The 27,323-nt window shown below is 40.7% G+C and overlaps 2 protein-coding genes across 7 annotated transcripts in view; one reads left to right on the top strand and one right to left on the bottom strand.

Annotated features, from left to right (window-relative positions):
• Positions 1-5,444, top strand: part of NR2E3 (nuclear receptor subfamily 2 group E member 3) — a 96,414-nt gene extending 90,970 nt beyond the window's left edge. For 2 of the 3 annotated variants that reach the window (XM_056572799.1, XM_056572800.1), the window contains exons 9-10: positions 1,522-1,627; positions 2,134-2,653. In XM_056572799.1, the coding sequence (XP_056428774.1) occupies positions 1,522-1,627; positions 2,134-2,266 (239 nt within the window). In that variant the 3' untranslated portion in view covers positions 2,267-2,653. Of the gene's footprint in view, positions 1-1,521; positions 1,628-2,133 lie in introns of all 3 variants that reach the window. The other variant, XM_056572801.1, reaches the window with a different exon arrangement.
• An 896-nt stretch (positions 5,445-6,340) lies between these two features.
• MYO9A (myosin IXA) overlaps positions 6,341-27,323 on the bottom strand; it is a 182,646-nt gene continuing 161,663 nt past the window's right edge. For 3 of the 4 annotated variants that reach the window (XM_056572794.1, XM_056572797.1, XM_056572796.1), the window contains 10 exons: positions 26,571-26,632; positions 25,942-26,134; positions 24,719-24,847; positions 24,366-24,471; positions 18,327-18,458; positions 16,132-16,255; positions 15,931-15,984; positions 11,449-11,636; positions 7,886-8,028; positions 6,341-7,633 (listed from right to left, as the gene is read on the bottom strand). In XM_056572794.1, the coding sequence (XP_056428769.1) occupies positions 7,230-7,633; positions 7,886-8,028; positions 11,449-11,636; positions 15,931-15,984; positions 16,132-16,255; positions 18,327-18,458; positions 24,366-24,471; positions 24,719-24,847; positions 25,942-26,134; positions 26,571-26,632 (1,535 nt within the window). In that variant the 3' untranslated portion in view covers positions 6,341-7,229. The remainder of the gene's footprint in view (positions 7,634-7,885; positions 8,029-11,448; positions 11,637-15,930; positions 15,985-16,131; positions 16,256-18,326; positions 18,459-24,365; positions 24,472-24,718; positions 24,848-25,941; positions 26,135-26,570; positions 26,633-27,323) is intronic. The other variant, XM_056572795.1, reaches the window with a different exon arrangement.

Raw genomic sequence — 27,323 nt, 5'->3', positions numbered from 1 at the left:
TCTCTTTTTTTTTTTTTGCAGAACTTACATTGACTCTCCATTATATAAAAACTACTAATAAATATTAATGTTTTGCATCATTTATAGACCAGCATCACTGGAAACATCTATATTAGTGTCATTAATCGGATGAACCCGTATCTCTTTGTTCTCCCATTTTCCTCAGACAACAAATAGGTATGGAGCAAGTGAAAAAGTTTCTATATTTTTTTTTTATGTACAAAAATATAGCACTGTACATACATTTAATCCTACATATTGTGATTATTTACCCATACAGGCTTGCACTATTGCACCTTTTCTGCATGTAGCCTTTCCACTAGGGACAGTCTTGAAATATCACAGCTAATTGTTCATAAGCATACTTTACCTATATACACTTGTAATTTTTACCCAATATTTTAATTTTTTTTAAGTATTTAGTTTTGCATATCAATTTACAGACATTACCAACCAGGTAAACATAAACAGCCTCCTTGGGTCCCAAAGACCTACTTCATCTTAATACATTTTCTACATTGTTTGTATTATAGCTGCCTCGTCCTTTACTTTATGAAATACCACTGAGTTCCAGGGACACCATCAGCTACTGAGAGATATTTCATTTTTTTCACTCTTTATATATTTATTATTATACATTTATACTATTATTACAGCGCTCGTATTTACTGTTTTATTCCTTCTAACATGTTTATTATGTTACAGATTACACAGGGAAATTGTCCATTTTCAATGTAGCAGGGGTGAAATCCCTACTGAATCCACATCAAATGTGTTACATACAGAATTTAATGTAGACTTGTGGCAAAAACGTGGATCCAGCCTATGGGTATATGTGTATGTGGAAGATTTGTTGCAGACATTTCTACAACTGAAAGTCAGTTCATGAGAGCTGTTTCTATAAGCACCATGCAGACATGAGACCATTATAGAAATAACCTAAAATGCTGTCAAGAGGGCTCTTTATTTTTCGTAACATTAGCTAATTTTACTAAATCACATGTAGTATTCTTACTTTATAGTCAAATATTTTTTATATTTTGTTGCCTCTGCAGCAGGGGCAGATATATCCGGGGTTTTATATGTTTTGTTATGCAAACACAGAAAATTTCTTTTGATACATATCACAATCTAATATAATAAAGGAATGTCCAGCGCCAAGTGTGGTAAAACGACAGGTATTTTATTGTAGGGTCAGCAGAAACAAACTTGCATCAGGCAGGAGCCGACGTGTTTCAGACCGTTACAGTCCTTAATCAGTCACATTACATGACTAAGGACCTGTAACAGTCCGAAACACGTCGGCTCCTGCCTGATGCAAGTTTGTTTCCGCTGACCCTACAATAAAATACCTGTGGTTTTACCGCACCTGGCGCTGGACATTCCTTTGTTATATTGTTAATCCGGTCCGGGGATGCTGCCGGCTAGCCCGTGTGCTGGTGCTGGAATCACAAGGGAGAGAGCTGTCCACACACAGTGTCACAATCTAATATAGCACCTAACAATATTTCTGCATTTTAGAGACAAGAGGCTTAAAAGACCCTGAACAAGTAGAAAACCTGCAAGACCAATCTCAAATGATGTTGGCTCAACATACAAGAAGTCATTATCCGACCCAGCCTGTGAGGTAATATCAACTAGAAATGTTTGTTCCCCCTCATAGTTATTTCAAATAAAACATTGTAAAATCATTTTCTTAAACTATAAAAAATATTTAAAGGGGTACTCCAGGGAACTGAACTTATCAGACACTTAGGTGCCTGATCACGAGAGGTCCGACCGTGGGAACCCTCATGATCTCCTGTATGGACCCCAACTACATACCTATCCTCGGCACACCTACCCCATGATGTGTACAAGGGACGGTCTGCTCAGCCAATAACTGGCCGCAGCGATGTCCCACCTCAGTCAGTAATTGGCTGTCACTTGCCGTCGTTCAGGAATGTAGGTAGGGGATAAGTGTCTGATAAGTCCTGTTCTTCGGTGTACCCTTTTAATATCCATAATATAGTATATAAAGTAGTCTTGTGGCCTGGATAGTCTACTCTAACAACTTCCTAGCTGTCCTTAATAAAACATTACCTCTCTCTATTTTCACTTATGACATATAACTTCTGTTTTCTTCTCCAGCAGGTTTGGAAAACTACTTCTCCTTTCTCCATCGCTCAGATTTATCTCCTCTGAACGCATTGAGCTGCTGTTTTTCCACCGTACTATTGGGAACACTCCTATGGAAAAACTGCTCTGTGACATGTTTAAAAATTAAATATGTGATGACACATTTGTTGGAGAATAAAAGGCTACTAATGTAGTAGTAAGCTACAAGGGCACTGCACAGTGCTGGATGAGAAAGATGCAAGAAAAATGACCTCTGAGTGTTAATGGTACTTGAGCAGAGCAATGCAATCCCCCCCCAGGCACAGGCTGTGACCCCGCCATATTACAATACTTTCTGCATCCAGACAGAGGTCATGTAGGAGAGAAGCTCAGAGTAGGCACTAGAGATGAGTGAACTTTCAGTAATTTGATTAGTCAGGAACTTCTCGGCTCGGCAGTTGCTGACTTTAGCCTGCATGAATGAGTTCAGCTTTCAGGTGCTCCGGGGGGCTGGAGACTCTCTCCTAGGACTGTATCCACCTTCTCCAGCCCACCGGAGCACCTGAAAGCTGAACTAATTTATGCAGGCTAAAGTCAGCAACTGCCGAGGCGAGAAGTTTGTGACAAATCGAATCACTGTAACTTCGCTCATCTCTAGTAGGCACCATCAATATCAGATGACATATGGGCTATATTCCCTGTGCCAGACTGAGGAAGAAAAATGTAACCTGGTCACTACATGAAATATTAGTGATACTATTGTAACTCAGATTTCTTAATGTATATTCTAAAGTGACAGTCCCAGATGTGTAATTGCTTTGACTCTAGGTAGAGTAACTGTTATTAAGACATAGGACTGAGATGATGATATATGTGCTTCACTGTCCAAACATCCATATGTGTCTTATCTTACAATTTGGGAAATATTGATGATGTTAAGCTTAAACATGTGTATTTGTTTTACAGCTTCTATTATAAATGCATTTAAAATGTTAAACATTACTATGTGCCAAACAGGAATGTAAAATCAACAAGGTATCAGTCATTTTCAGTAGTAAAGCGTAAAAAAGGCTACTCCCCAAAAATATGCTACAGCACATAAAGCTGGGTAAAATGAAACCTAAGGCTTGAGTCACTCAAAAAAAAACATTCAGAAGTAACTCTAAATTATATAGCAAAATATTAGGAAGTCTGCATGCACAGAGGCCCCGATTTACTAAAAATGAATTCTTTGACAGCGTAAACCTAGATTCAAGAATGCATTACATTTATCACAGTGGTTTAGGCTGCTCGATAAATTGATCATAACATTTTAAACTGTCTAGTCTCAGTTTAGACTATTAATTGACCTAAAGAGTAGGACCTTGTGGTTCTCCACCTCCCACGTTCAGACACTTATCCCCTATCCTGTGGATGTACTTACGTACCCCCTTTAAAAACAACCCCTATTCATGCATTGTGTATGGGAGAACCAGAGATACCCGGGTATCTCTAGAACTAAACAATAAATGGAGTGTGTGCAGGTAGTGGGGCCCTGCAGTCAGATCTTAAACACATATCCCCTTTCCACAAGATAAGGGGATATGTGTTTAAGTACTGAAAAAAACCTTTATACTACACCATTGTGGGCTATTTTTTTATATGTGGAGGGACATATTAAGCCATGTTCTCTGAAGAAACGTACCAGTTGGCCAAGGGCTCCACTGTGGTATAAGGTTGCTTGTAAGTCACTGTAAAAATGCAGGTTTATTGGAATGTTACCTTCTGTGCCCAGGCTTGGTAATAAAATAAAGCTTATACTTATCTTTCTTGCTCCCCGCAAGGCTCTGGTATCAGGGCGTCCCGTCCGCTTCTCAAAGCTGCAGATCATAGCGTCTGCAGCTGACATAACTCACAGTACCACTCTGCCCATTACTGGCCGCAGAAATGTCTTGCCTCAGTCAGTTATCATATATAATCATGGTTCTGGGGCAGGGGGAAAATAGAAAAAATATATATACTTACCTAGCCCTGGTCCCCCACAGCTCTTATTCACCTTCATCTGATCCTGCGATCTTCTCTCTTCTTCCTGCTTCTATGATGAGCGCACGGTGCTGGACCTCCCCACTCAGACAATAACTGGCTGAGACAGGACACCGCTGCAGTAAGAAGAGACAAGATGAGGGGACCACACAAAGGCTAATAGAAGCTGTGGGGAATGGATATAGGTTAGTATTCCTCCCCCCCCCACACAATTTTAGTATTTTTACAGTGTCATTTTAAAATTCACTGGAAAGCCCCTTCAACACCAAGCCAGGCAGACAAAGATTTATCAGAAGGTATAGAAAAACCCATAAGCCTTTTTTGAAACAAGGAAATACCAGAGGAAAGAGATTGCATGGAAGAGCAGTCAGAAAAATCAACAAAACAGCCGATTATATCTTAACAGCACATAGAAAAGACACAAAAATGGAAACAAAATGATTTGGAGTGAAAAATCAAACCTTATGGTCACAAACATAAATGTTACATCCAAATGTTACATACGTCCTTTGAAGAGACCGACGCTCCAGCATGGAGGAGGATCGCTGCTGTTTTAGGGTGTGCAAGTTACAGCGGAACAGTAAAATATAATAAAAAATTATGGCAAGATGAATGTAGCAGACATTATTGGGGGAGAATGTGCATTCATCTTCCAGTCAGGGACAGAAGCACAAGGGATTCACTTGGCCTTTCCAACATTACAATGATCAAAAACATAAGGCTAATTTGATCCCTTATTGGCTACAGCAGAAAAAAGGTGAATTGGCAATTACAGTCTCCTAACCTAAACATTATTGGGCCACTTTTGGGAGAACTTTTTGCAGGTCTGTTTTATTAAAGACAATAGAGTCAAGCTGTAATACCACACACAACCTGAGGACATATGTGGTGTTGTTTTTGTAAAAATATTAGCTCTGTTTTTCTATTCCTGGATAACCCATACACAGAAGAAGGTAATACCCTGAGACCAGAAAGAAGTCCAAGTGCACAGGGATCCACAGTGCGAGTGGTAAAAATTCCAAGAAAAAATAGTTCCATTAAGGGTACGTTCACACGTACAGGATCTGCTGCATATTTTGTGCAACTGATTTTGCAACCCATTGAAGTAATTGGGTAGCAAAATCCGTTGCGAAAAATATGCAGTCAAAATATGCAGCAGATCCTGTAAGTGTGAACGTACCCTAAAAGTAGAAAAGCAATAAAAAATACACCTAAACGTAAATGGTATGTGTATTTTTATTAATGGAACTGGAATAAAGAATTACGTTTCATTTACATTTGATAAGCACTGGACTTCTTTTCTTGCTTGAAAAAAATAGTTTAATGTGTAACTCATTAAATGGGCACTGTCAGATACAAAATCTTTTGATATATTGTATATATATATATATATATATATATATATGATATGCATGTATATAACCAATAGGTTTTGCAATTGCTTCCATTAGAAAATTTTCAGTATTTCATACTGAAAAAGCCAAGCAACTCCCCCCCCCCCCTGCCTACTTGGACACATACTAGTCCTGCTGTGTCCATGCGTCATCACCTATATCATGGACACACTTCCTTGATTGACAGCTGTGAGTGCAGGAAAAATCCTCCCACTGTCAGCTTGTGTCCCGCTACGATCAGTGAGGACAAGCTGGGAGTTGTAGTTTTGCTAATGCTAGGGGAGATGTGAGCAGACAGCATACTGAGGGAGGGGGCGGAGACATGCACAGTGAGGCCACACCCCCTCCCTTTGAGAGGAATTCAGACTAGTGAGCTAAATTAAAAGTGTATTAAAAAAAATTTAAATAAAGGTGCTAGACACAAAAATTTGACGTACATGGTCAGGATTAGGTATTGAGTGATAGATCCAACACATTTTTTTTTAAATATGACGGGTATGCTTTAAAGATACCAAATTTGTCTTAACACCCAAGTTTCCTATAAAAAAAAGATACACTTACCAATTCTATTTTGGATATGATGAAATATAAGCTCAACAGGGGGGAGATTTATTAAAACCTGTCCAGAGGAAAAGTTGCCCATAGCAACCAACCAGATTGTTTCTTTCATTTTTAACAAGGACTCTGCAAAATGAAGGAAGCAGTCTGATTGGTTGCTATGGGCAACTTTTCCTTTGTTTGGGGAGATTTATCAAACCCTGTACCAGTTTTGTATAACCCTTCTTCAGACTTGTGAACAATAAAAAGCAACAATACTAATTCAAGACTTAATGTTCTGCAGCTTTTGTTCTTTTAATAAGCTCTGGGTTTGTTTGCAATGTAATGGATTTTACAGCCGGAAATGTACACAGATTGTTCTAAATACATATGGTAGCACAGTCTCCCATTGCACCTTGCACCCAGTGGCATCTCCCAGATGCAGGGCATTTACATTCAGTATGGAAGTGTCTGCCCTTTATAAGGCTCAGCAGGTTTATGTTGTGGTAACATTTACAGCCAGAAAAGTTATGCATGAAGTGGAAGTTGCTCCGTCTCTGTTCCACATAAATCTTCTTCTGCATAAAAGGTTTCACTTGGAATGAATCAGGATTCCAAGCATAGCATTCACTTGACACTATCTTCTCTCGAGTCCATACGCTGTGGATCCCACAAAACCAATGGAATGTACTCACTCGAGAAAGATGCAATTTTTTTCTGTCAGTTTGAGTTCTGACCAATATTTCTGGAGTGCAGATGAAAAGGACAAACAAAATAAGGGGTGATGTACCCACAGACAAGTTGAGCCATGCAGATCAGGAGGCTTCAACCTTACAAAGCTTTGTGTAACCACAGTGCAGATGCTGCTTTTAAATTAAAGGGAATGGTTTATTTATAATGGGCTTAGAAACCACAAATAAAATTAATAATATTAATATAATAATATTTATAATAAAAGCCTCTTTCTGTTGAGATCAGTTTATGTTGATAAAAGGAGTGTTAAACAGTTCTGTATGGGCTAGCTGGGTAAGGCGTTTGTTAAACATGGCCTGGCTGGTCCCTGGTATGCGTTGGCAGCGCATGCCAAGTTTTGGCTCCTGGTTACACAATGTGGCACCAGGATAAAGCTATGTGGGAGGGCACAGCTCTTGGCAAAACAAAGGAAACAATATACCTTTTTTAAACCATAAATTCATTGCTCCCAAACAAGACAACAGATTGTGAGCTGCCATCTGATCCCAGCATCCTTTGCTCCCCACTCTCTGCAGGATCCCTTGGTTTCTGAGGAGATTGTTTGACATTCTTTAATTTTTGGCGTCCTTTCTCTGGATTAAAAGTTCCACGACTTGTGAAGTGGACAGTGGCCCCAGAGTCCTGAGAGTCTGCTGAAGGGGGTTCCCGGTAAAAGGGGGATTTAGAATGTAAGTGGAACCTCTTTCTTCCCAGGTGGGGTAAGCAAGATGAAGCAGTAGGGGAAGAAAGGTTGCGGTCTCCACTATCCGTGCTGTCATTTTCTCTCTTGACCGGTCTCCGTACTCTTGTCGCCTCTGTCCGTGGGCCTCGCATGGAACTCAGAACTCTTTCTACAGGTTGTAAAATGTGAGAAAAAATTACACTTTCAAGCAAAGCAAACAATCTGGGATATAAAAGCCATAAAATAAAGGAATTTTCCATCCATACACAATGATGGCATATGGCTACAATATGCCCAGCAATGAAGGTGTAGATCATATAGATTCACCAGCCACCTGACATTATCTAGCCATTGGGCAATTGATTTATCAAGTATGGGTTTTGATCATGGTGAACTGATTCACCCATGAAGAGATACCTACCTGATCTGATTGAGGCTGCCCCTTCAGACTCACAGTTCAGGTTCTCAGAGCTGTCTGCAGTCCCAAGAGATGCTTCAGACTCCAGGGTCTCATCGTCTGAAGCTCGTGGCTCTAAAGCTAGCATTTCATAAGCAAGCTCCTCCCTATTTTTAAAGAAATAACACAATGAAAAATATACAGGAGAAAGGGAACATTGTCATGACCTCATATGTAACCAAAACCCATTTTAGGCTTCACACTGTGACAATACAACCTTATTTTAGTTCATGTGGTGGATGCCTCACTTGAGACTCATGCTTATCTGACATTAATGGCAGATAATCTTTGTGGTAGGTCATGTTGAATTGTTATAGTTTATTGCTCCATTTTAATGTGGGTCCTAAATAGTCCCCCATTTAGGTGCATTTGAAATCCACTTTAATAAAAAATAGGTCTTGTAGCTCACACTGTGAACTGTAGCACATTTTCTCTTTTCAAAATGTGGCAAAATGTGCAGTGGAAACTTGTCTCAAGAAGAGAAAGGAGGCGTGGCCTCCGAAACGTCGGAAATATCCGGTGCCTGTATTACCTTATCCCTTCGTGAGAGGAAGGAACACTTGGAATCGGGAGCCCAAGCCAGGGTGAAAATTACCTGGATAAAGACTAAGCAGGAGCCCATGAAAGGGTGAAAACAACCCGGAACCCAAAAAACAACCCGGAACCCAAAAAACAACCCGGAATATCGGCTTATACGCCGATAAGCTGCTGCAGTTCAATGATTTAAAGCGGGCGCTTTAAATCAATGAACTGCAGCGGCTTTGCAGGTGCAGAGACCGCTACCGCTGCCCCTGCCTGTCCTGGGGGTCTAGAGCCCTGCTGCCGGCCCTTCTCTCCCCCTGGCTATCGGTGCCGCTGCCCATTCTCTCTCCCTGACTATTGGTGCCGGCGCCAATAGCCAGGGGGAGAGAAGCGGCGCCGGCAATGGGGCAGCGGCGCCGATAGCCAGGGGGAGAGAAGGGGCAGCGGCACCCATTGCCGGTGCCGCTGCCCCGTTGCCTCCCCCATCCCTGGTTGTATAACTACCCGTTGCCTGGGTCGGGCCCGCGCTGCTTCAGGCCTCCGGTGTGCGTCCCCTGCGTCGTTGCTATGCGCTGCGAGACGCAATGACGTCACTCGTCATTGCGCCGCGCCATGCAGTGCATAGCAACGACGCAGGGGACGCACACCAGCGCCGCTGCCCCTTCTCTCCCCCTGGCTATCGGCGCCGCTTCTCTCCCCCTGGCTATCGGCGCCGGCAATGGGACGTCGGCACCGATAGTCAGGGGGAGAGAATGGGCAGCGGCGCAGATAGCCAGCGGTAGAGAAGCGGCGGCAGCAGGGCTCTGGACCCCAGGAAAGGCAGGGGGAGAGAAGCAGGCAGCGACGGCCCCTCTCCCCCTGCCTTTCCTGGGGGTGTATCGGGGTATACGCATGCACACACAGGCACCCTCATTTTACCAAGGATATTTGGGTAAAAAACTTTTTTTACACAAATATCCTTGGTAAAATGAGGGTGCGTGTTATAGGCCGGTGCGTGGTATACCCCGATAAATACGGTAAATGTTACTAAAGCTTTTGAAATTCTAAAGATTAGAAGTGTGCGTCTTTTCTATTGAAGTATGTTCTGAATGGACTGAGCATCCACTTACCGTTAGTCACACTTATACCCTTGTGCTATATTCCGGGTGTTAATCCATTTATTTGTTGAACTGGCTGGTGATATTAACTTCCTGTTTGTGGCACATTAGTATATGTGAGGGAGGAAAGTTTCAAGATGGGTGGTGACCATGGTGGCCATTTTGAATCCAACTTTTGTTTTTTTCAAAAGGAAGAGGGTCATGTGACACATCAAACTTATTGGGAATTTCACAAGACAAACACTGGTGTGCTTGGTTTTAATGTAACTGTATTCTTTCATGAGTTATTTACAAGTTGGTGAACGCAGTAACCGGATCACTGCAGCAGATTTCAATGCAAGACACCCTACGAGACCACCCATCTCCCATGCTACAGTTAGCAAACTGCTTGCTAAGTTTCGTGAAACTGGTTCAGTGTTGGATTTGCCAAAATGTGGACTCATGAAATCTGTCACTAATGAAGAAACATCAGTGACTGTCCTAGCTTCATTCAGCAAGAGCCCACAGCGTAGCACTCGCCGCATGTCACTGGAGAGTGGCATTAGTTGAACATCCCTTCGGTGGATATTAGCTACTCACAAATGGCACCCTTACAAACTCCAGCTACTGCAGCATCTCAACGAGGATGACCCAGATTGGCGCACTGAATTTGCAGAATGGGCAATACAAAAATTGGAACAGGACCCTCAGTTTACGCAGAAGATTTTGTTCAGTGATGAGGCAAACTTTTATGTGAATGGTCAAGGTAACAAACAAAACCACCGCTATTGGTCTGACACTAACCCACATTGGATAGATCCCTCCAAGACTGTTGGAACACAAAAACTGATGGTATGGTGTGGTATATGGGGTACAAAAATAGTGGCGCCATTCTTCATCAATGGAAACCTCAAGGCCACTGGATATGCAAAATTGCTACATGATGATGTGTTTCCCTCTTTATGCACTGAAGCTGGCACGTTCCCTGAGTTTTTCCAGCAAGATGATGCACCACCACATTATGGGTGTCAGGTCCGAGCATTCCTAGATGAACAGTTTCCTGGAAAGTGGATTGGTCGTCGTGGACCAGTTGAATGGCCCCCAAGGTCTCCCGATCTGCCCCCCTTAGACTTTTATCTTTGGGGTCATCTGAAGGCAATTGTCTATGCTGTGAAGATACAAGATGTGCAGCACCTGAAACTACGGATACTGGAAGCCTGTGCTAGCATTTCTCCTATGGTGTTGGTATCAGTGTGTGAAGAGTGGGAGAAGAGGGTTGCATTGACAATCCAACACAATGGGCAGCAAATTGAACACATTTTATAAGTGGTCAGAAACTTGTAAACAACTCATGAAAGAATAAAGTTACATTAAAACGAAGCGCATCATTGTTTTCCTTGTGAAATTCCCAATAAGTTTGATGTGTCACATGACCCTCTTTTTATTGAAAAAACAAAAGTTGGATTCAAAATTGCCGCCATGGTCACCACCCATCTTGAAAAGTTTCCCTCCTCACATATACTAATGTGCCACAAACAGGAAGTTAATATCACCAACCATTCCCATTTTATTAAGGTGTATCCATATAAATGGCCCACCCTGTATAGTTAGTCTTATAAAGGTCTTACCAAGGCTTTTTCTCTATATGGAGTGAATAATATTTTACTATGGCTAAATGATCGTATATGCTGCTCAATATTAACTTCTTGGTAAGTGACCGAATTCTGTTCTTTATTCTCAATAGTGCAATACATCTCCCTTAGAAGACAACTGTGAACGCAATTAAGAAATAAATGGACAACCGGCCAATGATATCTAGCATTGTCAGGACACTATAATGCAACAGTAAAATCCCACACCATGTCTGAATAGTATTGATCAAATGTCTTGCATTATGCTAGAAACTTCATATTGGGATTCACCACTCACTTCTCCTTCTGTAGAGTCTCTATCTGCTGCGCCAGTACTCGTTCTTCTTGCTGCATGGCTGCTTCCTTCTGCTCCGAAGATTCATCTTCAGAAGGAATAGTGGATAACCCGAGGTCGCCAGTTGCATCTAGAACAGGGGGCCGCCCTGATATCACAGGGCTCAGATTCGAGCGAAGCCGTCCTTTCCCCTGAATATAGAGCAAAGCATGAATTAAAGTATCAAGTAAAGCCATGTGTAAGGGTGTTTCTTGGTGGCATACATTGGCCATGTTTACATTTTGCGTTAGGTGCTGCACATGCTCTTCTGCTAATGTATTTGTCACTTTAGGAAAATCTATATTTGAAATTCTTTTTTTTAAACAAAAACAATAGACATTGAAGAGTTTATGTTACAATTACTTCATCTAAACAGAACACAGTGATGAATGCCTTTCCGATTAACCGGGACAGTTTTAGTTTTTGCATATAATTTTTTTTCTCCCTTGTCCTCTAAAGGCCATTACTCTTAATTTTTTGTCTACAGAGCCATATGAGGGCTTTTTTTTGGAGGAATGCTTGTACTATCTAATGACAACTTTTACTTAACCATAAAATGTACTTGAAAACTAAGGGAAAAAATATTTTTGAGATAAAATTTTGGGGGTAAGATTTGTTCTTACACCATTCACTGTGCAGTAAAATTGACACACTATCTGTATCCCTCAGATTAGTATGTTTACAGTGATACCCAATTGATACAGTTTCCATCATGTCTGATCTCTTTAAAAAAAAAAAAAAAAATAAAAAAAAAAAAAGAAAGAAAAATGTAATTGCCATTTTCTTAACCCTATAACTTTTTTTTTTTTCCTGTCTATGAAAGTGTATGGGGGGCTCATTTTTTGCACCATAATCTGTAGTACAATCTTGACATTGATCAGACTTTTTGATTTTATTGGCAGGTAAGTACTAAAGTTACATTACAGTGGATAACACTTTTAATGTCCTAAATGGCCCAGTCAAAGCCAAGATCTGAATCCAATTGAAAATTACTTTTCAAAGACCGTCTCCATCCAATCTGACTTGGCTTCAGCTTTTTTGCCAAGAAGAATTAACAAACATTTTCATCTCTAGATGTGAAAAGCTAGTAGAGACCCCAAAAGCCTTGTAGTTGAAATTGCACTTAAAGGTGGTTCTATCCAGTGTTGTTAATTTTCTTGTTTTCAATATTGTTTGTATAACAATAAAACTTTCAAAGTACTTTGTAGTGTTGATCAAATAGTCAAAGTATGTTAAAAGGGGTATAACTATCTCCTTAACCATGTGTAGAACATGGCAGCATAAACATGTTTGCAATTGGCTTCATTTAGCCTACTTGTTTGGTTGAGTATCTCCATATTTCTCCACCTTGTTGTTGGCTGGTTGCCTAGGATCCTAACCAACTCTCTGCTTTAGAAGCAGTGGTGACAGCACTACCTGTTGCACAGTAGCTGGATCTTCTGAGAGCTTATCAGGCTCCATGCATGAGGTTATCTCAGCTGATTCATAATTTCTGACAGCTCCAAGCACCGTCCATTAGCTCAAGCCATTAGCAAGTGACCCGAGCCTTTCACCAGCTATCCTAGAAGTGTAAGCTGGATGGCAGAAGCAGAGAGAGAGCTAATAAGGTGAGATGAGAAAACCCCCTTTAAGTCTATTTGAATTCCAGTTTGTAACAGTAGCAAAATACTCCTGTGCCCCACCCACTTTATTTCTTTCTGTCTCCCTTCACATTCACAAGAACATTTATTAAGCACAAAAAAAAAAAAAAAAAAAAATTGAAGTGTTTTTTGGCTCAGTGGCAGTTTTTCAAAATTAGGACATGTTCTGGCTTTGGTGATTTATTTTTGATTTTGTGACACTTTTTATCCTATAGATTGAAACCAAAAAAACCTGCCAGAACCAATGTATGTGTACATATATATGAGTTTTTTTCCAAGCATTATTTTCAATAAAATTAAATTGAAAACAATCCACATATATGATTAAGGAATCACATCAGAGTTGTAATGAGGAAAAAACCACAGAGGAAAAACACCACATAAAATAATACCTATAATAATACACTTTTTTAAGGGGAAAAAATACAAAAATAGGTTCATGGTGGAGGGAAGTTTTTTGTGTCTTTTTTTTCTTTCTAAAAGTAACACCAAACTAAATTTGTGTTTGAAGAAAGCCTAAGAAACTGAAAGCATGTGAAGTCTGGACCATATATAGCTGAATTTATAAGAAATTGTCAGCGGCTACTGCAGATGGGGATTCAAGGGTTTTGTACATTAACACATAAATCCAGCCACAACATTAAACTATACCTTGCCTTTTAGTAAAAAAAATATACTGCAGTATTTAGGTCAAGTTTACATATTAAAATCCGCAGTGGGTGGCGGGTGGCTGTAGCATTGTACTCCCTGCTCCACTTGGTAAAGTATTTCCTTATTTTGTCTAGCTTAGGGTTTGTTCTACCTATAATGCGCTATTGATCCCCTGAGGCTCCCTCATTTGCTCTCTGATTTTCTGTACTTATTTGCGATCCGAGCATATTGCCGGATCAGTTTCTAATATCTATTCCACAACCCTTGAGCCGTAGCCTCCCTCATTAATTCATGGGAAACAATACTTATTGTGCACTATTTATTTAACTCTTTCCCTGGCAGACAAGCATAGCCCCCGTTCTTCTCTCTCAGCATCTCTTGGATTCATGTTTACTACTATATATGTATTCTTTTAAATTATTTTAAATGTCTTGTCATTTTTCATGTTAATAAAGTATACTTTGTGTTAATTATGTCCTGTTTGACGCCTTTTTCTTTATGAATTACTCTAAATCTTACAAAATGTTTTAAAACACAAAAGATACACATATCTGGTATCACCGCATCTGTAATGACCCAACTACAAAATTATCAAGTTATACAACCAGCGCAGTGAATGGTGTAAAAGTGATCAATAAGTTGTAGTTGCATGTACCTCAGAAAGTTGTATCAATGAAAACATCAACTCATTCTATAGGAATCAACTATAAGGGTAGGTTCACACGTGCCGTATTTTGCTGCATATTTTCCTACCTATTGATGTCAATGGGTAGCAAAATCAGCTTTGTATCTTGGTACCCATTGACTTCAATGGGCAAAAAACCTATGCAGCAGCAAATCACAGCATGTGACCCTACCCTAAGGATGTAATTTGCAAGGATTAAGAGGAAGCCTTCCTTTTTTTCTTTTCTTGAATAATAGTATCTTTCAAAAGGATATAACAACTTTTTTTTAAATGGGGGCCAAACTAAGATCCTACTTTTCTCAATATAGTAATTGAAAACTTGTCCTCCTTATTTCCCAAAGCAGCATGGACTTCCTCACCATTCACAGCATAAATGTAGACAGAGCTGTGAGCTTCCCAATGATCCCTATATACAAGAGGTCTCTGCGCTCGGTTCCTCGGTGCTCCCTTTTTTATTTTACTTTAATGCTAGGACTACATTACATTGATTTGTTTTACAGAAAATGTACAGTACTGTCTGTACATAAACTGATCAGACAGAACAGAGGTAAACCTTAGAGGACACATGAAATCCAACTCCGGTAATGCTTGTTTCAGAATTTAAGGGGTACTCCGGTGGAATATTTTTTTTTCATATCACCTGGTGCCAGAAAGTTAAACAGATTTGTAAATTACTTATATTAAAAAATTGTAATCCTTCCAGTACTTATCAGCTGCTGTGTACTACAGAGGATGTTGAGTTTTTCTTTTTAGTCTGACTACAGTGCTCTCTACTGACACCTCTGTCCATGTCAGGAACTGTCCAGAGTAGGAGCAAATGCCCATAGCAAACCTCTCCTGCTCTGGACAGTTCCTGACATGGACAGAGGTGTCAGCATAGAGGACTGTGGTCAGACAGAAAAGAACAACTCAACTTTTTCTGTAATATACAGCAGGTGATAAGTACCGGAAGGATTAAGATTTTTTTAAATAAATGTAATTTACTAATCTGTTTAACTTTCTGGCACCCATTGATTAAAAAAAAAAAATGTTTTCCACCAGAGTACCCCTTTAATGTGATTTATTAATGAAGACTCATGCACAAGGAAATCAAACAGACTAGGGTTGTGTGACCCGTGGAAAATACATTTATGTCACAGGCGGCAGATTTACTACAGAAAATTCTGTCAAATTCATCAAAATGTAACTTGCAGAAGTCAATGTGTTTGCTTGCTAGAACAACCCCATTCAGGAGGACAGATCTGATTCTCAGTCGCAAATATTTCTGAAACAAGCGTACCACATGTGAATGTACCATAACGTGGGTAAATAAGTGACAATTTCTAATGAGGTGAATGTCACAATGAGGACATAACATGCATACTGAAATTTACGCCGTGCAAGTGAACACAGGACAGGGCGTGAGTGTGTTTGTATTAATGGGGACACAATGGATGAGCGTCACAGACAGCCTGATCTTAGTATACATACCGGCAGGGTGCTGCGATTTATGCTCATAAATCTAACTGCAATTAGTACAGGTTTCTGGATTGAAAAAGGAGATTAAAGGAAAGCAAAAGGTTAGAAGCAAAAGAGTAGCTGAGAAGATGATGAGCAGAAAGGGCAAGTCTGAGTGTGTTAGTTGTGATGGTGCTGTCCCCACTTGTCCCACTACAGCCCACATTTTCTTACCATAGACCTGCGGATTAGGGACAGACGACTCTTGGCTTTGTTCTCGGCAAACTCTAGACTATTGATATCCTTCAGACGTGCTTTATATTTATTCATTTGTTCCACAACAATGAGCTCCACACAGCTAAACCAAGACAAGCAGAAAGAACAATGGGACAGATAAAAGACCAATAATAGTGGTACATGGACATTTACTTTACATAGGAAAATATATGTCATCGTGCTATTAAAGGATGGTGATACAAGTGGAGATATATATATGTGTATATGTATATATCTCAGGACAACTAGATATCCTGTTATTTGGCACCAAAAGAGCCTGAATGAGACAGAGTCAGGGGTGATGTGAATGTAGCCTTAGTTACTTCTATAATATGTTATATAATATATATATATAATAAAAATTAGTCCAGAATAAAAGGAAGCTAGGCACTGCGCACTTATGCGCCGAAGGCTGAGGTAGGCATACAATACAGTCCCGTACTCGGATGTGGTGCAGACGTGGAAAACAGGTAATCCAATCTATATATATATAAAATAATGCTGACATGAGACATTAAATCACTTATTTTGTTGGAGTGCTGCGCCTGTATCTGGTTTTTCTCTTGGATGGACTCTGATCAAGTCCTTTGGGACGCTGGCACCAATTTTTTGGTTGGACTGGATAAGTAGTGCTGCTTTATTTTGGGATTATATATATATATATATATATGTGTGTATGTTCCAGCATCACGTCCAAACGGCTAAAGATATTAACATGAAACTTGGCGCACATGTTGCTTATATGTCAACAACAAACATAGGATAGGTGATTTAACCCTTACTCACCCCCATTTGCCAGGGGCGGGGTTTATGTTTAAAGTCCCATACAAGTCAATGGGAAATATATGTTACTGAATAACTTCCAAACGGCTGGAGATATTTCCATAATACTTGGTCACATGTTACTTATATATCCACTTAAAATATAGGATAGTTAATTTAAACCTTAACTACCCCCATTTGTGAGGGTCGGGGTTTTTGTTTAAAGTCCCATGCAAATCAATGGGAAATGTATGTTCCTACATAACTTCCGTACGGCTGGAGATATTTCAATACCTGGTACACATATTACAGGTCGGGATAGGAGGACGGAATAGGAGGTCGGGATAGGAGGTCGGGAAAGGAGGACGGGAAAGGAGGACGGGAAAGGAGGACGGGGATAGGAGGACGGGATAGGAGGACGGGGATAGGAGGACGGGATAGGAGGACGGGATAGGAGGACGGGATAGGAGGACGGGAAAGGAGGTCGAGATAGGAGGACGGGAAAGGAGGCCGAGATAGGAGGACGAGATATGAGGACGGGAAAGGAGGACGGGAAAGGAGGACGGGATAGGAGGACGGGATAGGAGGTCGAGATAGGAGGACGGGAAAGGAGGACGGGAAAGTAGGACGGGAAAGTAGGACGGGATAGGAGGACGGGATAGGAGGACGGGAAAGGAGGACGGGAAAGGAGGACAGGAAAGGAGGACGGGAAAGGAGGTCGAGATATGAGGACGGGATAGGAGGACGGGATAGGAGGACGGGATATGATGACGGGATATGACAACAATATATGAGGATGGGATATGAAGTCAAAAGCTTCCTCCTTTGTTTATTTTCCTCCCCAACAAGGATTAGGAAGAAAAAACCGGGCAACGCGGGGTACTCAGCTAGTATGCAAATAAGTATAAGAAATAACGTTGTGACTCACCATCCAGTGCACTTGTCTTTATTTCAGAATCATCCTCACAATTCAAACAGTAGTGGGACAAATGCTGACAGGCAACGGGACAAGAAGCTGGGAGAGAGGGTGCTGGCGGGGGGGGGGGGGGGTTTAAATCACAAACGACAGGCTCTGTTTCATGTCTACTGACGCTTCATCCGGATGCAGAGCCTGTCGTTCGTGATCCCCCCGCCAGCACCCTCTCTCCCAGCGTCTTGTCCCGTTGCCTGTCAGTGTTTGTCCCACTACTGTTCAAATTGTGAGGATGATTCTGAAATAAAGACAAGTGCACTGGATGGTGAATCGTGACGTTATTTCTTATACTTATTTGCATATATATATATATATGGATCATATACAAACAGCATGAGTTACTTTGGTTAAGGAGTACCAATATTACTGATTATAAGGGTGCTGCAAGGCTTAAAGACAACAATCTGATGATTCTTACGCTGTGGTCTTGCCAATGTCCTGTACACTCTGCAGTGGATCTGTAGTGTCTGGACAACGGAGAATACATGGAGCAAACACGATTGCCAGTGCATTGGCAGACATGCGATTAGTTTCCTCCTGCTGGGCGATCCTAAAATATCACAAGTCAGTGGTAAACACACACTTATATGCTGTTAGAAATAAAAATATAACATTATGGAATTGAAATGATAGGATATACAGCCAACATTGTAACTACATCAATTTAGACCAATATATGGAGGGTTAACTTCAATATATTAACCTAGAGATTCCCCTAGGGGAATCCAAAAAAAGACCCTATTTTCCCATATACGTATTTACTTTATGGTGATCCCACAAGCTTTATTAAATAATCCTTATTGTGCACTAAATGAAACAGAACTACACTCGGTTAAAAAAAAATTAGTAAGAGCAGCCGCTCGGTATATATTTTATGTATGAGTGTTCAATATATAGAGGCGGAAAACTCGTCCTCTGCTACTACCAATCGTCTCTATTTAGTATGCTGAGCGTGCCTGCAGTCACGCTCAGCATACTAAATAGGGACGATTGGTAGTAGCAGAGGACGAGTTGTCAGCCTCTATATAGTGAACACTCATACATAAAATATATACCGAGCGGCTGCTCTTGCTAATTTTTTTAACCGAGTGTAGTTCTGTTTCATTTAGTGCACAATAATTATTATTTAATAAAGCTTGTGGGATCACCATAAAGTAAATACGTATATGGGAAAATAGGGTCTTTTTTGGATTCCCCTAGGGGAATCTATAGGTTAATACAACATTGTAACTATCTGCTATAATGCAATATTCAATGAGCTAGAAACATTAATATACTGTACATGTGTGTATGTATATATGTAAAGTGAATATAAAAAGTCTACACACCCCTGTTAAACTGCCAGGTTCTTGTAATGTTAAAGAATGAGACAAAGATAAATCAAGTCAGAACTTTTTCAACCTTTTATTGTGACCTATTAGGGGAACAATTCAGTTGCAAATTAAACTGAAATCTTTGAGGTGGAAAAAAAAAAAAAATCACACAATAACCTGGCTGCATAAATGTGCACACCCCTAAACTAATACTTTATTGAAACATCTTTAAATGTTTTTACAGCAATCAGCCTTTTTGGATAGAGGTCTACTCACATCTTCATGTGGCAACATTTCCCACTGTTCCTTGCAAATGTGCTCTAAACCTGTCACAACTCTCTGCACATCACCCCACAACTGTTCAATTGGATTACAGTCTGGGCCATTCCAATAGGCTAATCTTCTTCTGGTGAAGCCATGTTTTTGTGTTGTGTGCTTTGTTATGTTGAAAGGTGAGCTTCCTCTTCATCTTTCTATTGGACACCTAAAGGTTTTGTGTCAAAATTGCCTTGTATTTGGAACTGTTCATAATTCCCTCAAACCTGACTAAGGCCCCGACTCCAGTGATATGGCAATGGTAACTGCATGGTTAAAGTATAATTTTACTATCTATAGACCATGGTCTCTGTATGTCTCTCGCCCTGCCCCAGCAAGAGAGAGAGAGAGAGAAAGTGGGCTCATAGATTGTCTCTCCAAAAATGGTGTTGTCCACCTTGTGTAAAGCTGCTTAAAGACACCACGTCATTGTGCCATAAGGTTAAAGGATGTATTTTGTTAACCTAGAATGAGCAGGGTCTGTGTAGAGATTCCTTCCACATAAGGAGAATGAATGTCAGCTCACAGACAAATAACGGAATGATCCTGTCTAAAAAAATCATGAAAAGATTACCATGTCACCAGCTGAAGAAAAACAGACCAAAAGCACTTTATGGTCTTGGTTTCATGAGATCATAACACATTTTGTCACATGCTTTTGGGGGGCTTAATGTTTGTTATTGCAAACTTCAGCCAGGCTTGGATGTTTTTCTTTGTAAGAAAAGGCTTCCATCTTGCCACCCTACCCCATAGCACATTCATATGAAGAATACAGGAGACTGTCACATGTAGCACATAGACAGAACATGCCAATGTCCTGTAGTTCCTTTAATGGTGCTGCAGGCCTCTTAAAAGCCTCCTTGACCTGTTTTCTTCAAGTTATTGAGGAATGTCCAGTTCTTGCTAATGTCTCTGATGTGCCATATTTCTCCACTTTATGAAGACTGTATTCACTGTGTTCCATAATATATATGATGCTTTGGAAATTATATATATCTACACTGCTCAAAAAAAATAAAGGGAACATGTAAACAACACAATGTAACTCCAAGTCAATCACACTTCTGTGAAATCACACTGTCCACTCAGGAAGCAACACTGACTGACAATCAATTTCACATGCTGGTGTGCAAATGGAACAGACAACAGGTGGAAATGATAGGCAATTAGCACCCCCAATAAAGGAGTGGTTCTGCAGGTGGTGACAACCGACCACTTCTCAGTTCCTATGCTTCCTGGCTGAAGTTTTGGTCACTTTTGAATGCTGGCAGTGGTAGCATGAGTCGGAGTCTACAACCCACACAAGAGGCTCAGGTAGTGCAGCTCATCCAGGAGGGCACATCAATGCGAGCTGTGGCAAGAAGGTTTGCTGTGTCTGTCAGCATAGTGTCCAGAGCATGGAAGTGCTAACATCCACAGACTGTCCAGGAGTTGGCCGATGCTTTAGCCCAGGCCACCTCATCAGGAGCATGCCCAGGCGTTGTAAAGAGGTCATACGGGCATGTGGAGGCCACACACTACTGAGCCTCATTTTGACTTGTTTTAAAGGAAAACGGTCATATGTTTTCTCCCGCACTATCCACTACCGATGGATAGTGCGGGAGACGCTGAACATTTTGAGTCCTACCTTGCCCGGATGCGCTGCGCCGTTCGCCCGTTATAGCAGTTTTTCTGTATATTTAAATTAGCTGCTAACTGACACGGGCGGGGTTACTGCTTTCATCTGGCACTGTGACGTAACCGCCGCCCGGGCCACAGCACCGTGGTCTTCAGTGCTGCTTAGTCTGGAGCAGCGCTGGAGTAAGGTTCTAGGCATTGTTCATGCCTACCATCTATTAGCAATATAATGAAGCAGCGCTGAAGACCGCTTCCGGGTATAGTAGGAAATCCCGCACATGTGAAGCATCGGCCGGGATGAGAAGGAGATTGTAAGACATTATATGAATATTCATTAGCCGGGCGGTGCTGCGGGCCGGGCGACGGTTACATCACAGTGCCAGATAGCAGCTAATTTAAACATACAGAAAAACTGCTATAACGGGCGAACGGCGGAGCAAATCCGGGCAAGGTAGGACTCAAAATGTTCAGCGTCTCCCGCAATATTCATCGGTACCTGTGGATAGTGCGGGAGAAAACATATGACAGTTTTCCTTTAAGGACATTACATCAAAGTTTGATTTCCATTGATAATTTGTGTGTGATTTTGTTGTCAGCACATTCAACTATGTAAAGACTAAAGTATTTCATATGATTAGTTAATTCATTCAGCTCTAGGATGTGTTATCTTAGTGTTGAGCAGTGTATATATCCATACAGTGGATATAAAGTCTAAATACCCCACATTTTCTTAACTTTTAACCCCTTAAGGACATGTGTCATAAATGTACGGCACTGCAAGGAGTAACTTTGCGCACAGCGCTCTACATTTACGGCGCGGCTGTGACGTGGGCGCAGGAGGTGGTGCACTGGCGGCTATCAGCAGCCAGGGACCCGCTGGTGATAGCGGACATCGGCGATTGCGCTGATGTTCACAATTAACCCCTCAGATGCCATGATCAATACAGATCACGGCATCTGCTGCAGTGCAGCACTTTAAATGGCTGATCTGATCACCCGTGAAACTGCCACGGAGATCAGATCAGTCCCCTCACCTGCCACCGTCGCTCTTCCGAGGTCTTCTGCTCTGATCTGCCTTCCAGCAGATCAGAGCACAAGATCGCCGATAATACTGATCAATGCTATGCCTATGCATAGCACTGCACAGTATTAGCAATCTGATGATTGCTATAAATAGTCCCCTATGGGGACAAAAAAAAAGTGTAAAATAAATGTAAAAAAAAGTTTTACAAAAAGTGAAAAAAAAATTGAAAAATGCCCCTCCCACAATAAAGATTTAAATCACCCATTTTCCCCATTTTAATCAAAAAAGCATAAAAATACGTATTTGGTATCGCCGAATGTATAAATGTCCGAACTATAAAAATATAATGTTAATGATCCCGTATGGTGAACGGCATAAACCTACAGAATAAAGATAAGGTGTCATTTTTACTGAAAAGTGCCCTGCATGGAAACAGAAGCTCCCAAATGTTACAAATGGCATTTTTTTTATTTCAATTTCACCCGACAAATAATATTTTTTTTTTGTTTTGACGAAGAAATGAAAGTGCAAATACGAAAATTGTCTGAGTCTTTCAGGTGAAAATGGGCCTTAATGAGTCCTTTAGGGGTTAACTCACTTTCCGCTACTCCTGCGCACATATCTCTCTCCAGTCTTCTGGGCCCTGGCCTTCTTCCGCATTCTGGGGCCCAAATCAGACTGCGCTTAGCTTATTGCCAGATGCCAAGATATCCCTCCTCCAGTAGTGTCATGTAATGGGTTCGGGCCCAGCCTTCTTCCTGGTGCCTGGACCTGTTACATGACACTACTGCCACTCAGCTTATGACCGGCCAAGGCGGGACATCTTTGCAGCCGGCAATAAGCTCAGCACGGTCTTGGAATGCAGCAGAAGGCCAAAGCCCCGAAGACTGGAGAGAGATATCTGTGCATCAGGGAGTGGCAGAAGGTGAGTTAAAGTTTGCTATTTTTATTTTTTACAGCCGGGCAGAATGAAGAGATAAAAAAAAAATATTTTTCAATCACACAGTTTGATAAATCTGGAGTGTGCCCAAGTTCCACTGCCACCAATGTTACAAGTTCACACTGTGCATGGTGCTCTGGACAGGTATGTGCAGAGCATTGCATCGGTCAGTGACCCAGGGCCTCCGAGTCTGCACAGTCACTGCTATTCACATCTGTACATACACTAGAGTGTAATGCACTGCACATACAACCCATGTATAGCAGTGTGTGTACTACACACACAACTATACATGGGGAGTATGTGCAGAGCATTGCACCTTAGTGTCTGTACATTCCTTTGTTAGCGGGAGCGGGCGGGATTGGACAAACATTTTAGCGGGAGCAGGCAGGATTGGACACAAAGGTTGCAGGAGCGGGTGGGAGTGGAGCAAACACCCTGTGGGAGCGGGCGGTATTGGTCAAAAAATAATCGGGAGCAGGATTGAAAAAAACAGTCCCGTGCAGGGCTCTAGTTTCAAGCACCATCTGTCCATAAGAACTAACTATGTTTTCAAGACTCCACTGCTCTCTAAGGACGTAACTCAAGTATTGCCAGCTGCTCGGTCTTGACAGTAATTTAATTCCGAACACAGCCACATCCCAGTTATTTTTTTTCCTTTCCCCCTCAAAGATCTCCTTTTGTTTTGCAAATAAACTGTTTCTATATATGTCACAATTAAAAGGTGGAAAAAGTAACATTGCATTTTAAAGGTGTGTGTGTGTATATAAGTGCCCGCAGTCATAGGGGCCTTGGTTAGGGGCTCCCAGCTTCAAACAAAAATTGGAAAAGAATGTGTTGGAAGTGTGCTGCGCTTTTGTCATATATACATATATTATACATATATTTTTTATTTGAGGTCTGGATTTCCAAAAGCAGGTTTCAACTCTTATTCGCACCACAAGGTAAACAAAGCTTGAGAAAGGCACTCTTCTGGAACATTGCACTTGTTTAACTAGTGGTGCCAATAAAAGTTGAAGCCTTCTTTTGAAAATTCAGACCTCTGGCGTTTTTGCTGTGACCATACCCACTTTGCTGAATAATTATTCCAGCCTTGGCATGCTGGCAGGTCACCTGCATGGGCAGGAGGTCGAGACTCCATTTGGACTTATAATGTTATGTGTGTGTGAATATATATATATATATAAAATTATATACATTTGTATACCTATATATTTATGTTAGTTAGAAAATGAACATGATGGCTACCTGACAAGGTGAAAAATGAGTCTCTCCAAAGTACTGAGATGTGTCCGCGAGAGTTGGTCTATTATGGAATATACTCCCCGCACAGTTTCCTTTCTCTCACCAAGACCTGTAAGATAAAATAAAGAATCAAATACATTTGGCAACAATGCATTATTGGCCAACCAGTGGAACTTTTTGGTAATCAAAAATGGCAACCTATAGATTTGGATTAACAACATTACCAAAGAACAAAAATGAAGATGGAAAATGTAAATAAAGTTTTAGGAATGAAGAACAGAGGCACATTGCAAAATTTGTGGCCTGAAAGGGAATGACATTTCGCATACCCTCCCATAATGTCTACCATTATTTACCCATAGATCTAAGGAACTCTTCATAGAGCTCAAATGTCATCAGAGGATTGGGAAGTTCCCTCAGCCACTGCTTGAATACACTGGCAATCACATGGATATTATAATCATCCAGATTTACATTGTCAATATCTGCAAAAGAGAGAAATCACAAAGAAACGTAATGCAATCGGACAGTAGAACAAAAAAAGAGAATCAGTGGTTATCATGTGTAAACCTATACAAAATATGAATGCTTAATGTCACAGAGTGCAAAATTCAGATAGCATTTATCAGTATAACTCTCCCAAAGGTAACCATGTAATTTCAAGTCAGAAACTGACTTCATCACAGACCTTCTCCATGAGGTATGGTACTATATAGAGGAAAATAAGCACATCAAATGTTTGTATTGAATGGAAAGTGGTGAAGCAAGATCGGTAATACAACAAAAGATATCGCCATAAAAATTGTCCCATAGCAACCAATGCTTTATATAAAAAATAAAAATAACAACAGGGTCTGTTAATAAGACACTTATGTCCTTTAGTCCACTATTTGGGTCAGTATTTTGCATCAGTATTCAGTGGGTTCAACACAAAGAAGAGGTGCAAATCTTTCCATTATAGTTTTTCCACTGTGTAAGTTCCATTCCTACTTAGCCTTACAAATACTAATGCAAAGTAATGATTAAAATACTACTCTGTGAAAGTGGACATAAATGGATTATCTAAGAAGCAAAAAAAGATCATTCTTGCTCCAAGTGTCTCACTTCAGTCTTAGTATTGTGTCATCCGCTAACTTCCTACTTGAAGAGTGGCAGGCTGAGGAAGTTGGGTACATTCTTTGTTGTAATCATCAAATGCAAGCAAAACCATGCCTGCATGCAGTGGCCAAAGGCCACACAATGTTGGGACAACTGCATCCGGGCATGGTTTAGCAGATATGTGATGGCTGCAACATAGTTTGTGGCCCACTGCCTCACCTTGCCACCCTACAAGCAGATAGGAAGTTATCAGGATGAGATAAAACGAAGACAGAAGTGAGCCACTTGTGAGTAGGAAAAGATAAGACCTTTTTCAGCTCCCCAGAGAACCCCTTTAATTTAGCATAATATTTTTTTTTCTAAAAAGACATGTTCCACCCTCCCTTTTTCCATAATTTTCCAACTTAGATCAAAGAAAGCTGTAGATAAACCAGGGATGTACAGAACAAATTACTAACAATGAATATTGACAGCTTCTCACCTGTGTCAAGGTTTTGCCTAAGCTCACGAATCTTATTTGTTGAACCTGGTTTCCTGTATATACCCTCTGTATACAAGCCATGCATTTCAATGTAGCTGATGAGTTTTTCCAACAGGACAGGAACTGTCCGATCTTCATTTGTGAGACGTGACAATTCCACCCCAAAGTGACGGTTGGACAGCTCATGGTCGTACTAATATTAACAGAAAGAAGACAAAGAGATATGTTTAAGATGTATTTATGTAGGGAGACTGGCAGTGAGCTTTGTAACTATTTTTTTTTTTTTCCATTAAGGCAAGCCACGTCAGGCCTTTACTTGTTCCTATTAAATGCCTATATTGAGAATAATAGTAGGCTATACCTTTCTTACACAGTAAGTTATATAGGCAACCACTGTCCTTTAAAAACAGCTCCAACTCACAAACCCAAACTGCAGATTATCAGCACCTACTGGCTATACAATACGATGAGAAAAGTTATATCATTTTTTGTCTATGCATAGTCTTTAGAGTTTTTTAATGGCTTGTGAGGTGTAAGCACAGCGCATAAAAAAATAGCTATGTCTGGAAAACTCCTTTTAGTTATACCGGTGGAGTAATTGTTTATGAGCAGAGTAAAGCAAAGATTACCTTTTTACTACAGGTTGTGGTGATCTGGGAGCAGCATTTTTTGTGACAAGCAAATCTACATACTAAAAACAAAGAACCAGATTAGTAAAGAGCAGCCATTCATCTCATATAATTTACATTTTGTTACTCACCTGATAAAAGTTACATCTTCACAAGATTTTCATTCAGATACACAATAAATGTTACAATGAGAACCAAGACCTAGCCTCGGGTTCAGGCATGTACCAAGAGGTATAAACAAAAATAAGTAATGGAAGGATTGGGATTTTTTAATAGAAGTAATTTACAAATCTGTTTAACTTTTTGGCACCAGTTGCGTCCTTAAGGACGCAGCTAGAGATGAGCGAACTTACAGTAAATTCGATTCGTCACAAACTTCTCGGCTCGGCAGTTGATGACTTATCCTGCATAAAATAGTTCAGCTTTCAGGTGCTTCCGTGGGCTGGAAAAGGTGGATACAATCCTAGGAGACTCTTTCCTAGGCCTGTATCCACCTTTTCCAGCCCACCGGAGCACCTGAAAGCTGAACTAATTTATGCAGGAAAAGTCATCAACTGCCGAGCCGAGAAGTTTGTGACGAATCAAATTTACTGTAAGTTCGCTCATTTCTAGACGCAGCCCATTTTGACCTTAAGGATATAGCCGTTTTTTTGCAAATCGGACCACTGTCACTTTAAGCATTAATAACTCTGGGATGCTTTAACTTATGAATTTGATTCTGAGATAGTTTTTTCGTGACATATTCTACTTTAT

This window comes from Hyla sarda, chromosome 4 (genome assembly GCF_029499605.1).
Source record: "Hyla sarda isolate aHylSar1 chromosome 4, aHylSar1.hap1, whole genome shotgun sequence".
Classification (NCBI taxonomy): Eukaryota; Metazoa; Chordata; class Amphibia; order Anura; family Hylidae; genus Hyla; species Hyla sarda.
The sequence above is the reverse complement of the archived record's forward strand: the minus strand, read 5'-3'. Positions and strand labels throughout refer to the sequence as shown.